The following is a 14,756-nucleotide window of genomic DNA, read 5'->3' on the forward strand; positions in this document are numbered from 1 at the left end:
TATAGGAGTTTAGTGCACATGGATTTTCAGTGTCCATGTGTCTAGCTGCTTTATTTGCCCTTCTGATTGTTCTTTTCTCTGATTCTTGTGTCTTACCAAAGCTATTTCTTCTTGCCTTACTTGTATGGAAAAAAAACTTGTTGAGTGTATTCTCACATGATGCTGCACAGGCTGTCTCTTCAATTGCATGCGGAACAACCTAGTAGGTTCAGTCAATTACTAAATAATGCTTTATAAACAGACTTAGAGAGTTTTACAGATGGTACAACCTCATCACATTGGTTACACAGTGGGACAACAATTTCTCACCCCAATGCTTTAATAATTAAAGCTATCCCTCCCATGATTTATTACTTGTGGGCCCAAATGCAGGACCCGTACTGACAGAAATTAATCCATAGAGTCATTATAGCAAATGAATGGCCTATTGGAAAGAGTCACTGATAAATCATCTGAAAGGAAATGATGTCCCCAAGTGTGGCACTGAAATGACTATGTGATAGATTTCTGCCCCATGTCCATGGGAAAAGATGTTTAAAGTGGTAACAGCACCCACTGAAGGATTTTTCCTTAGAGCTCTCTGGGGCTGAGGAAATGTATACACACGGGGCCATGGCTCTGTCTCATCCCTGTTCCTTTCCCAACCCTTTGGGATGTCTGAAACCCCAGGGATCAAATGCCGTGAGGAGGAGTCCAAGCACTCCAGGGAGTGCAGAGACTGTAGTTGTGCCCTTCTGCTGCATAGGAATGGAAGAATCCTCTCTCTGGGGCAGGGCCTGTTGTCTTTGTTGCATGACTATACAAAGGGGCCTTGATTCTTGACTGGATTTCCTAGGCACTGCTGTAATACAAATAAAAGCAATAATCATAACTGGATTTCACAGCAGTAGTAGAAATTGGCCGCCACTACCGTCTTCCTGGTGGGTCGGCATCAGATTAGGAGAGGTAGAAAATATGCTGTCAATAGCCTCTTTGCTATGCAGTTGCCCTTGGAGGTGGTGGGAATACCTCAGTATCAGTCTCCCACGTTTGTAGTCGCTGCCAAAGATTGGACACAAGTCGTTAGCCCCCCCACACATCCTGGGAGCATGGCTGGAGGCATCTGGGCGAGATTTTACTTTCAGTTGCAGAAATGTAAATCCAAAATCTGTGAGATTGGACTCTGCATTTACAACAGAATAGCAGGGAGCGGAATCTTTCCTTCTGTCTATCTAACATAACTTTATCGTATCTATCTAACCTTGCTGGGTTTTATGCTGCGTTCAACACCCTGGGTTGAGATACTGTAGAGTGCTGCTAGCCCTGGTTATAAATTAAAAGGGACAGTTAAAGGATTTTATGTTTTAAGGCATTTGGCAAAAATCAGGGTCAAAACATCTGTAAAAAACAGTTGCAGTATCCAAAATTTGTGTGACTATCAATGAGACAAAGGAAAACGTCAGATTAGAATTTAAAGGCTAATTTTTTTTTTTTAATTTCCCCATGGGAAAACAGTCTCATCAGTACAACCCACTATGAAATATAAAAATGATGATGGTAGTATTTTACAGTGTACGTCCAGCTTCCCCCACTCTGCCCCTTCGTGCACACAGGGACGTGCACACACACATACACACCATACAGGCTGGTATAATTATAAATCCTAGCTTTACTGCATGGCATTATCCTTAATCTGTGAATAAAATTGATTTTCAAAACTAAATTAGATACATGTAAGGATTAATTTAGCTGAAGATAAAATAAATTGGCTTGGCTGAAAGTGATTGGGATGGATGGTGATGGAGCAGAGACTAAATCTTTGCTGTCCCGCTGAAGACAGAAATTATTTACATATCTTCTTGTCTACTGAAAGAGATGTTTGGGAGCAAGGTTACATATATAGTCTGCTTGGTATAATTGCCTACTAACTAAACAGTATGTAAATATTTTATTTGTTAAAATCTTCATTATTGCATATGGAGAACAGAATGAATGATCATGCAAAGCCAGTCTTTTGCTGCTTTTTTCTTTTACTACTCTATTTTGCACTAAGAAATAGTGAAGACAGTATAATTAGGTTCAACATGGAGGAGGGCAGGTAGATTTCCAAAAAGTGACACAGTGACACTAAACTTTAGGAAAAAAGATGTCAATAAAATGAGGACGTTAGTCGTAAAGCCCCCAAATCAGAAGTAAAATCCTGACCATTGGCCAGTATACGACTTAAAAATATATTAGCGTCTCAGAAGACTTCTGTGCCATTGAACATACAGAAAGCCAGTAGAAAACTAATATGGCTAAATGGCAAAGTTTGAGAGGTTATTTGAGCCAAACAGATCTTTTTTCAAATTTTGGAAATCTTAACCTAGTGAAGCCAACAAACACGAGTACAAAATACAGTTGGCAGTAATAAGCAAGAGGGAAATTGCAAGGCCAAAATGGATTTCCAAGATGAAATTGCTAAAGGTGTAAAAACAAACAAGTAGAGATTCTTTAAGTATATCTGAAGCAGGAAGTCTGCAAAAGAATCTGTGCATCAGCTGAATCATCAGGGATTAAAGGGAGCAATTAATGATGATAAGACATTGCTGAGATGCTAAATGATTTATTTGTATCATTCTTCCTGGATGATATTGTTGGGGAGATTCATACCCTGGCCCAGCTCTTTTCTAGTAATAAGGATGAAGTACTTCCAGAGACTGACGTGTCAGAAGAAGAGGTGCTAGAGGAAATTGATGATTTAAGAAGCAATGAGTTGCCAGGCCCAGACAGTACTTCCAAGACTTCTCAAAAAGCTTAATATACAATCTCTTATTTAAAAAAAAAAAGTCACCGAGGATTAGAAGGTAGTAAATATTGACACTATATTTTAAAAAGAGTCTGGCGGTGATCTGGGATATTATAAACCAGTAAGTCTTTTATACCAGACATATTGATTGAAGGAACTCGTTGAATATTTGAAAGTGGAAGGCAGCTTGGGTGAAAGTGATCATGAAATCATAGAGTTCACAATTCTAAGGAAGGGTAGAAGGGAGTACAGCAAAATAGAGACAATGGATTTCAGGAAGGTGGATTTTGGTAAGCTCAGAGGGGTCCCATGGAAATCAAGACTGAGAGGAAAAACAACTGAGGAGAGTTGGCAGTTTTTCAAAGGGACAGTATTAAGGGCCCAAAAGTAAGCTATTCCGCTGGGTAGGAAAGATAGAAAATGTGGCAAAAGACCACCTTGGCTTAACCACGAGATCTTGCATGATCTAAAAAATAAAAAGGAGTCATATAAAAAATGGAAACTAGGACAAATGACAAAGGATGAATATAGGCAAACAACACAGGAATGCAGGGGCAAGATTAGAAAAGCAAAGGCACAAAATGAGCTCAACTTAGCTACAGGAATAAAGGGAAACAAGAAGACTATTTATCAATACATTAGAAGCAAGAGGAAGACCAAGGACAGGGTAGGCCTACTGCTCAGTGAGGAGGGAGAAACAGTAACAGGAAACTTGGAAATAGCGAGATGCTTAATGACTTCTTTGTTTCTGTCTTCACCGAGAAGTCTGAAGGAATGCCTAACATAGTGAATGCTAATGGGAAGGGGATAGGTTTAGAAGATAAAATAAAAAAAAGAACAAGTTAAAAATCACTTAGAAAAGTTAGATGCCTGCAAGTCACCAGGGCCTGATGAAATGCATCCTAGAATACTCAAGGAGCTAATAGAGGAGGTATCTGAGCCTCTAGCTATTATCTTTGGAAAATCATGGGAGACGGGAGAGATTCCAGAAGACTGGAAAAGGGCAAATATAGTGCCCATCTATTTAAAGGGAAATAAAAACAACCCAGGAAACTACACACCAGTTAGTTTAACTTCTGTGCCAGGGAAGATAATGTAGCAAGTAATTAAGGAAATCATCTGCAAACACTTGGAAGGTGGTAAGGTGATAGGGAATAGCCAGCATGGATTTGTAAAGAACAAATCATGTCAAACCAATCTGATAGCTTTCTTTGATAGGATAACAAGTCTTGTGGATAAGAGAGAAGCGGTGGATGTGGTATACCTAGACTTTAGTAAGGCATTTGATACGGTCTCGCATGATATCCTTATCAATAAACTAGACAAATACAACTTAGATGGGGCTACTATAAGGTGGGTGCATAACTGGCTGGATAACCATACTCAGAGAGTTGTTATTAATGGTTCCCAATCCTGCTGGAAAGGTATAACAAGTGGGGTTCCGCAGAGGTCTGTTTTGGGACCGGCTCTGTTCAATATCTTCATCAACGACTTAGAAATTGGCATAGAAAGTACGCTTATTAAGTTTGCAGATGATACCAAACTGGGAGGGATTGCAACTGCTTTGGAGGATAGGGTCATAATTCAAAATGATCTGAACAAATTGGAGAAATGATCTGAGGTAAACAGGATAAAGTTTAATAAAGACAAATGCAAAGTGCTCCACTTAGGAAGGAACAATCAGTCTCACAAATACAGAATGGGAAAAGACTGTCTAGGAAGGAGTACGGCAGAAAGGGATCTAGGGGTTATAGTGGACCACAAGCTAAATATGAGTCAACAGTGTGATGCTGTTGCAAAAAAAGCAAACATGATTCTGGGATGCATTAACAGGTGTGTTGTGAGCAAGACACGAGAAGTCATTCTTCCGCTCTACTCTGTGCTGGTTAGGCCTGAACTGGAGTATTGTGTCCAGTTCTGGGCACCGCATTTCAGGAAAGATGTGGAGAAATTGGAGAGGGTCCAGAGAAGAGCAACAAGAATGATTAAAGGTCTAGAGAACATGACCTATGAAGGAAGGCTGAAAGAATTGGGTTTGTTTAGTTTGGAAAAGAGAAGACTGAGAGGGGACATGATAGCAGTTTTCAGGTATCTAAAAGGGTGTCATAAGGAGGAGGGAGAAAACTTGTTCATCTTAGCCTCTAAGGATAGAACAAGAAGCAATGGGCTTAAACTGCAGCAAGGGAGGTTTAGGTTGGACATTAGGAAAAAAGTTCCTAACTGTCAGGGTGGTTAAACACTGGAATAAATTGCTTAGGGAGGTTGTGGAATCTCCATCTCTGGATATATTTAAGAGTAGGTTAGATAAATGTCTATCCGGGATGGTCTAGACAGTATTTGGTCCTGCCATGAGTGCAGGGGACTGGACTCGATGACCTCTCGAGGTCCCTTCCAGTCCTAGAATCTGTGAATCTATGAAATACAGAATAACAAAACAGATAGAAAATCATGTCAGGATAGAGTACAACCAGCATAGTTTCTGCAAGGGAAAATTGTGTCTCACTAATCTGTTAGAATTCTTTGAAAGTATCATTATAGTCATGGATAATGGAGAACCTGTTGATAGTTTAAGGCCTTTGACCCATACAAGAGGCTAAGTAGTTATGGGGTGAGAGGCAAAGTATGGTTCAAAAATTGGCTAAGAGAGAAAGAAAAGCATAGCATTAAATGTTAATCTTTTGCCAAGATGAAAATTTACTATGGGATACCTCAAGGTGCAGTATTAGGTCTCATGTTGATCAATATTTTAATTATCTGAAAAGGAGTGTGGGATGTGTGTGTAGTGACGTAGCAAAATTTGCAAATGACACTGCTATTTAGGTTAGTCAGGACTAGAGGGGACTGTGGGGAAGTTCAGAGATCTAAACAAGCTAGGTGAATGGGCAATATGATGGCAAATGAAATTCTGAGTCAATAAATGCAAAGTAATGCACGTTGGAGGGAAAAATTTAAACTATACGTCTTACAGGGTTCTAAATTAACTATCAACACAGAAAAGGTTAGTTGGTGTCGTGGCAAACAGCTCAATGAAAACATCTGCTCAAAGTGCAGCTGCAGTCAAAAAAGCAAATAATATGTTAGGATGCAGAAGGAATGCAGAGAATATTATAGTATCTATATAATCAATGGTGTGGCCTCATCTGGAATACTCTGCACAGGATCTTACTCTAAAGCTTCTGGTGGTGGCCACTGTCAGAGATAGGATACTGGACTAGAAAGACCTAGGATTTAATCCAGTATGACAATTTCTATGTTCCTATTTTTCCTGTGAAAAAGAAAAAGATTCTAACATACATCAGTATAGGCCATTTTCACTTGGGTAACTGCAAGCTATTGGTGCTTAATAATATATAATAATAATCAGGAACTCCATAACTGAAAATGTCACTGGGGCCTAATATCTGCATGTCACTGGTTCACATGCAACTTTAGGTATGGAGTGATCAAAATTCACTGCTATGTGATGGCAATTTATTGGCTTGCAATGAATGAAATGATTTGGTCTCAGATGAGTTCTTTGCTGGCGGATGTCCAGATTGTTGAAGTTGTTGGAGTTACTCTGAGGGCTTGTCTACACATACAGAGCTTCAGCGGTGCAGCTGCACTACCTACCCTGTTTCCCCGAAAATAAGACAGTGTCTTATATTAATTTTTGCTCCCAAAGATGCGGTAGGTCTTATTTTCAGGGGAGGTCTTATTTTTCCTGGAGCTTCGGGGCCTTATATTCCGGGGTGGCCTTATTATCGGGGAGGTCTTATTTTCGGGGGGATGCCTTATATTACAGCGAGAGGCAAAACTGGAAGTAGGTCTTATTTTCGGGGGATGTCTTACTTTCGGGGAAACAGGGTATGCTGATAGGAGAGCTTCTCTCGTTGGTGTACGTACTCCAACTCCCTGAGAGGCAGTAGTTATGTCGATGAGAGAAGCCATCCCATTGACATAGCATCTGCACCAAGAGTTCGGTTGCTATAACTGAATGGCTGGGGGTGTGGACCTGAGTCTGTAGTGTAGACCAAGCCTCAGCTTACGCTGGGGTAAATGAAAGCAAAGTTGGCACCAGCCTGAAGCTCCATACTAACAATGTTTAATTGGTGTGTTTTTGAATGAAGAACTGTAAACTTATCAATGAATGTTACTCTGAAAACTTAGCATATTTTAAAATCTTTTTTAAAATGCAGTACTTACATTTGACTTTCCTGTTCTACGACTTTCACAAGTTAACCCCACAATTTTTAACTAGAAAAAACAAAAATGCCACTGGGGTGCTGTTTCATCAGGTAAGCTCAGGCACCCAGTGTTGCCCTGACCTATACCTAGGGCCCTTCCAAATTTACGGCCATGAAAACCATGTCACCGACCGTGAAATCTGGTCTCCTCCCCCCCCATCCCCTCCTGAAATCTGGTCTTTTGTGTGCTTTTACCCTACACTATACAGATTTAATGGGGGGAGACCAGTGTTTCTCAAATTGGGGGTCCTGACCCAAAAGGGAGTTGCAGGGGGCTGGCAAGGTTATTTTAGGGGGGGTCACAGTATTGCCACCGTTACTTCTGCACTGCCTTCAGAGCTGGGCGGCTGGAGAGACTGCTCATGCCCACCAGGGGGCCTCGGACCTCTGGTTGAGAACTGCTGAAACAGTGTTTTGGGTAACCATGTAAATGACAATGTGTATATATTTGGGAAGTATTTTAAACTGGGGTGGAGGAATGTGATGTCCTGCCCTTTTAAATGATTAGGCTCTCTGAGCTCAGTGCAGAGCTTCACTTTCATTTTAGTTTCTATTTTGTGGCCGAAACAATGAAGTCTTTCTATCAGCTTTCCCTATGTCTATTTCCTTCTCTGCTGGGTCCAAATATAACAGCACTTTAACACTTTCCCAGTAAGTAGCCCCTGCTCTCTGGAACTAGAGAACTCTGTGTTCTAGTTCTGCTCACTCCAAAGTGCCATCCTGGAGTGGGTTTGGATCTTCCGTTTTAAAGAATCACCCGCTCCAGGTTTGACAAGCCTCACACGTGCACCAGGTTGGGGTGATTGTGTTCACAGAAGTTCTTTAACCCCTTCCTGAGTGGTGTAGCGATCTGCCCCACTACATAATCCTACTGAATTCATTGCCATTTCAGGGTGTAATTCATTGCACAGGATGTAAATCAAGTCAGAATTTGTCTGCTTTATCTATTAATGATTATAACAAATTCAAGCCTAGCATAAGTAAATGAAAGTCAATGTAATTACAGCAGGGATGAATTTGGCCCTGAATCTTTAAATCTGGAAACAGCAAATGTAATTAATGAGAGCAGGAATTCTGTAACTAAACAAATACTGAGGTAAAGAAATCTGCTCCTGGCATAAGAAACTGATGGGAAGAAAAAATGGAAATAAAAATTGAAAAGCAGATCTATACAGGGGACACAGTTAAACTTTTTGGTTTTTTTTGCCTTTTACTTGAAGTTATCATCTTTTCTAGTGGTAGTCCTGATTATAAGGATAGGGAATACCAGTTAAGCCTTTTAAAATATTATTTGCAGATTTATAAAAGGTTAGAGAGAATTTTGAACTTTACCCACCACATTATGGCCATCATTAGAAAGTAACCAGTTAGGCACATACATCACATTGTGGTATCTGAGATGCCGCAGCTGTGGACTGTAATTGCATCAGGCTGTGGGGCATATCCTTATCTGTTCCAGAGCTCTGCTTAGTGTGGGGAGTGGATGGTGCAGGGGCATGCCTCAGACAGCAGGTTCCAGCTCTCATATTTTGAGAGCCGGCTCTACACCCCTCAGAGCTGTTGCCAGGAACTCTAAATTACATCACTGATTTGGGGTCTTGAGCCTGTGGAGGATTGGTGTGTAAGCAGAGTCAGAATGAGCTCTACCCTGACATCTGATGGTGAGCTGTGGAAACGGACTTCAGAGGCTGATCTTGTTTGCATTGGCACACCCACCCTGCCTAGCATGATGGACTGATTGCTCAAATGGTCACTTTGGCTGCTGTGGGATCCCCAGTCTCTTTGTTATTGGGGCAGGAGTAATAAAGTGTTATCCTGGTTAGGTGAATCAAGGACAGTAGAACTGTACTTGGTATTTTATGACTGAGGGACTCACCCTCAACTAAGTAGCACTCGCTAGGCAAGAGACATGGGTTCCAAAGCCCAGTGAATTGAGAGAGGCTGGGACAGGTATGTGTACCTGGTAGTGTGGACCCCTTCTGAGGGCCCCAAACACCACTTTGGCCCCTCTCTCTTTGCGGTGTAATAATAGAGCTAATTTTGACTCAGTTAGAAGTCTTGTTAGGTGCTGCAGAGCTGAAATCACTGATTCCTAGGTCTAAGCATTAGACCTACTTTGGGCTAGTGGTTCTGAGTGCGCCAGCACTGAGGCCCCCCTACTAACAGATGAAATCACTGAGAGCTGAAGTTACCGAGAGCTGAAATCACTGGTGTTAAGTAGGGGTGGGGCCTGAAGACAAGTTGGTGAGTGGCTAGCAGGACAGATAGCAGAGTGAGGAGTGGATAGCAGAGAGGTGCAGCTAGTGGAGAGGAGCGGCAAGCAGGACGGCTGGTGGAGAGGCGCAGCTGGCGGTGAAGACAGTAGCAGAACCCCACGGAGAGGTGTGGCAATCGGCCATCAACCTGAGCAGTGGCGTATGTAAGATGCCCCCATACCTCCCTCCACTTCCAGGTAAACTCTGCAGATGAACTTCTGAACTCTGGGGGCTGCACTGATCAAGGATAGAAACTGTGGGATGGGTGACTTTTGGGTTGCTGGACTCAAGAACCACTCTGGGGCTGCACTGACCAAGGTCAGAAACTGTGGGTGGGGGTGACTGTTAGGTTGCTGGACTTAAGACCCTGAGGGGAAAAGGACACTGCCAAACTTACTTGGGGGTGGGTCTTTTGCTCATGGTTCGTGTTATGAATCCTGTTTGTGGTGTTTCCCCAACATAATGCCGCATTGTTTCCCTCCTTTATTAAAAGGCTTTTGCAACACTCAGACGTATTGCCTCTTAGAGGCACCCAGGGGGGTGGCATGTAATTGTCCCAGGTCACTGGGTGGGGGCTCGAGCCTGTTTTACATTCCGTTATTGAAACGGAACCCCTAGATACTGAACCTGGCCCTTGTTGCTGCCCTCTGACGAGCAAAAGGGTTACAGGTGCAGCGGAGTGGTGCTCGACCACACCCCTGACAAATGGCCTACATAGGGAGGTGGGGTTGTAGAGGTTCAAGGCCCAACTGCACCTAGATGCACCACCAGGGTATTGCATAGATACCAGTAGGATGATCCTTTAAGATGGGGGAATTCTCTGCTGCTGATTTGTGGCTGGATTATGACCCCTTAACACTAGCTGAGTAATGCAAAGGGGCATAACTACTCCTGGGGATATGTTAATCTGTGTATAGATAGAGGATCACTCTCTGCTGGTGCACAGCATTTACTATTCACACTATGACACCATCATAGGTTGATAAAAATTGTGTTTCCATAAGAAAACAAAAAGTCCAATAATACACAGATGGTATTTTTGTTATTCCTAATTCCCACATTTTTGGGCCAATATTTGTATTAGAAAACTAGCAGAAAACTATCTGAGATACTGATAAAGAGCTTGATTCTGTTCTACTTGAAGTCAGTGACAAATTTCCATTGCCTCGACTGGGAGCAGGTCCAAAGAGGTACTGTTTGCTGCAGCGTGGTCATGCAAATTCATTTATAACAACATCCAGGTAAGGAGGAGAGAGACTTGTCACAGAAGCGGAGGAGAACTGGAAAGATGGCCAGAACAGCTGAAGAATGATTTCCTTTCTCTTTACTTTTACAGCATACTATTATTTAAAATTCATGTATTATTAAACCACATAAATATACCATCTTATACTGTAACATAGACAACTGGTATCTACTGATAGTGGGGGGCACAATTTAAAGATTACCACCCCCCACCCCAGCATGCCCCCTCTTATGCTCAGCGGCCCCTCTCTGCAGCTCCGAGAAGTTAGCTCAGTGGGGAGAGGCAGCAGCAAGAGCAGCGGCTCTCCCTGCAGCTCCCAACTATTTTGCTGCTGCCTTTCCCCATGGCCGCAGCTTGCAGTTGGCCAGCCCCAGGAGCTGCCGTGCAGGGATGGGGCACTGCTGGCAAAGCCTGGCAGAAATGTTTTCAATTGTGCCTAAGTTACTTAGGGACACACATCCCTGTGACTTTTCAGTGGGGCCCCTCAGACATTTCAGCGCTTTTGAATATCCTACCCCTCAACTTTAGAATTTGGCACAGAGTGCCCCAAATAGGAAGAATGAAATCATATAACTTACTCAAATTTGAAATATAATTTACTTATTCTTTTGCATAGAGTCTGTCCGGTTTGGCCAATGTACATGGCAGAGGGGCACATGATGGTATCACATTGGTAGATGTGCAGGTGAACGAGCTCCTGATGTTGTGGCTGATGTGGCTAGGTCCTATGAATGAAATACTGATATTAATTTATTAGCTGATATTTTAGGTATATTCCATTTTCTCATTTAGTAGAGAAGCTGTAGCACCTCCATGCTCTGGAGCAAGACTTTGTTTGGTCGGGAGGTGACCCTGGTATCTGGCTTGCAGCTTTTGCTGGTCCCTTGAAAATTTAGCTACATTTAGCTAATTATAACACTGAAAAATCTGTTCGCATTTGTTCAGTAGAGACTTATTAGAGTTTGTCAGTTAAAATCTCTTAACATTCCACCTGCACTGAGCATGCTCTTCCCCCCAGAGCATCTACATGCACATACTGCAGACTGTCCTGCGCGTGCTACATCCGAGGGCTGCAGGGGCTAGACAGGAAATTCCCTGCCATTACTCTTCCCAGGAGCTGGGGACCACTGTGTCAACAGTCACCAGAACTAAGAGCCACTGCTGGTGCCCTGGCAATGTGGAGAAGGAGGGAGAAAGCAGCCTGACTTGAATGCAGGGAGCAAGGAGGGGAAGAGAGAGAGAGCAAGGTGAAGAGGTCAGGAGCTCAGGAAGAGGACGGGCATGGGGGGGACAAAGCTATTTAAAAATGTGAATTGCTCAGAGAACCTTAATTCTGGAATTTCCTAACTTGTGAGTCTTTTCAATGCAAGCATGAATGTAAGCAATACCTGTCACATCAACTTTTCTTTTAACATAGCTTTTTTGGGATTTAATTGAATATACAATGATAAATTTACCTTTGCCTGCAGCATCTTACATCAAAGTGGCAACATCATTTTTCTTTTCCAAGAGGCCTGAATAAAAAGAGAGCAATTTGATTTGGAGAGGAAGGCTCAGCTTCATTTTCTTTCATATTAGTCTTTTATCCATACAGTAAAGATTCATTCCATACATATAAAAACTTTGGTGTTCTGTAGGTCATAGGAAAAGGGATTATTCAGCTTTAGCTCACTCGTTTGTATTTGTCCCAGCTCACATGTCCTCACTATCAGTGCTGGCAGTATGTTGGCCTGTGTCAGATGAGTTGGTCTCAAATGCATTCCTAGTAGACAGATGTCCAAATGACACATACTTCCATCAGACCTGGCACTAATTGTCACCCTAGTTGGTAATGTCAGCAGAGAGGGTAAGAAATGAATGGAAATGAAATCTAAATTACCTTCTCCCTCACCCCAGGGCAAGAATGACCCAGAGAAGAGTGGTAAAAGGAAGCCAGCACTGATGTCCATGCTGTGCTTGTTTTGTTGATGCATGCAGAACTTCGTTTTGCAGGGCTAACAAACCAACAGCATCCACACACACAGCATGTTATAAAGGGTGTGCCTTTTGCATTTTTTATTGTTTGTTTCTTAATGAAAATCAATACAAAATTAATAGGTATGGATGATGTAAATTGGTTCAAGAGAGATTAATAAGACTGGGACTTTTCAGCTTGGAAAAGAGATGACTAAGGGGGGATATGATAGATGTCTATAAAATCATGACTGGTGTGGAGAAAGTGAATAAGGAAGTGTTACTTATTCCTTCTCATAACACAAGAACTAGGGGTCACCAAATGAAATTAATAGGCAGGAGGTTTAAAACAAACAAAAGGAAGTATTTCTTCACACAATGCACAGTGAACCTGTTGAACTCTTTGCCCAAGGACGTTGTGAAGACCAAGACTATAACAGGGTTCAAAAAATAACTAGATACATTCATGGAGGATAGGTCCATTGATGGCTATTAACCAGGATTGGTAGGGATGGTGTCCCTAGCCTTTGTTTGTCAGAAGCTGGGAATGGGCAATGGGGGAGGGGGGGCACTTGATGATTATCTGTTCTGTTCATTCCCTCTGAAACACCTGACATGGGCCACTGTCGGAAGACAGGATATTGGGCTAGATGGACCTTTGGTTTGACCCAGTATGGCCGTACATAAGATTTACTTTCTTAACATCTATTAATTGTGAACCTATATTTTTATTTCAGAGGATGGAAAAGGATATGGCCCAGTTTTTGAGGAGCAACCCATTTATACCATCTACCCTGAGGAATCTACAGATGGACAAGTTTCAATGAACTGCAGAGCTCGAGCAATCCCTTTTCCAACTTACAAGTAAACCTTTAGCTTGGTTTTGAATTACAGGGCTTGCCAGGCATTTCACACACTAAACATTTCAAGTATTATAATTTGCTGATTCTGAATAAATGAATGGTTTAGCAAGTGGATGTATAGTCTTCCTAGACACACAGGAGTTGAAGTTTGTGCATTTTTCATTAAAAAGAGTTTTTGTTATACTTGCAATGATGTCTAGGGAAGTCCTGGACAGAAAATATCAATTGTGTTTCATGAAACATTTTCAGGTTTCTTAATTTGTTTTTGGGAGCCTAGCTGTGATCTTTCAAGACAGTCCTTCATTTCCTATCAGTCAAAATCAGGGATAGCAGTGTCATCCTGGACCTGAGAAGCTTTTTAATGGAAATTTATTTTGAAAATGTTTCTACCAGTTCTAGTCTAGAGTTTCACCATATGAACTCTGTTATAATAAACCTCATATTCTTAATGAACCAGTCCATGTTGATTGATTCTTCTGTGCAAGTGTAGGATCTCATGGCTTCCATGGGTCTCTACAATAGGCTCAACACACATCAAAGGACATACTCTGGAGCTTATCTTTTGTCATGAGAGCATGGTAGTTTACATTCTTGTCATGGTCAGATAACCACCTCCTTCAAAGTAGGGACAGACTCCTAAGTCCTCTCAAGGTGAGGGACCCATTTCATTCATCTGCCCTCACAAACTGACAGACTTACTCCTCTGTCAAAAGTTGTATGAAGGAAGACACGAGTCACTGAGCCATTCTGTCAATGTCTATAATAACATTATGATCATCTACTTACTATACCATCAACACAGTACCCCCCAAATGTTCATTTTCACCTCATCATCCTTGCAGATCACTTGATTATACAAAATATCTGTGATGAATGGAGAACTTGAGAGGAGATTAGAACACTGGGGCTAGACAACTCATTCTGATTCTGATCCTTCGAAACAGAGAGAGTTCTTGCGTTCTTATGGTGATGGTGGAGGCTAATGGGGCTTTTTTCCCCCCTTACCACCATGACTTCTTCAAAGTCCAAACCAGCAGGATTGTTCATGTGGTGAACACCTTGGGGAATGTAGACTTCCACTAGGGCTGTCGATTAATCGCAGTTAACTCACGCGATTAATTAAAACAATTAATTGCAATTAATTGCAGTTTTAATCACACTGTTAAAAAATAGAACACCAATTTAATTTATTAAATATTTTTGGATGTTTTTCTAAATTTTAAAATATATTGATTTCAATTACAACACAGAATACAAAGTGTACATGCTCACTTTATATTACTTTTGATTACAAATATTTGCACTGTAAAAATGACAAAAGAATATTTTTCAATTCACCTCATACAAGTACTGTAGTGCAATCTCTTTATTGTGAAAGTGCAATTTACAAACATAGATTTTTTTGTTACATAATAGCACTCCATAACAAAACAATGTAAAACTTTA

General features: G+C 41.6%; 1 protein-coding gene across 1 annotated transcript in view; it reads left to right on the forward strand.

Moving 5' to 3' along the window:
* CNTN1 (contactin 1) overlaps positions 1–14,756 on the forward strand; it is a 296,072-nt gene that overhangs the window by 130,621 nt on the left and 150,695 nt on the right. The window contains exon 3 of the mRNA XM_024201075.1: positions 13,185–13,311. Coding sequence (XP_024056843.1) covers positions 13,185–13,311 — 127 coding nt within the window. The remainder of the gene's footprint in view (positions 1–13,184; positions 13,312–14,756) is intronic.

The sequence above is a fragment of the Terrapene carolina genome, unplaced genomic scaffold (genome assembly GCF_002925995.2).
Source record: "Terrapene carolina triunguis isolate 2854851 unplaced genomic scaffold, T_m_triunguis-2.0 Scaffold68, whole genome shotgun sequence".
Lineage (NCBI taxonomy): Eukaryota > Metazoa > Chordata > Testudines > Emydidae > Terrapene > Terrapene triunguis.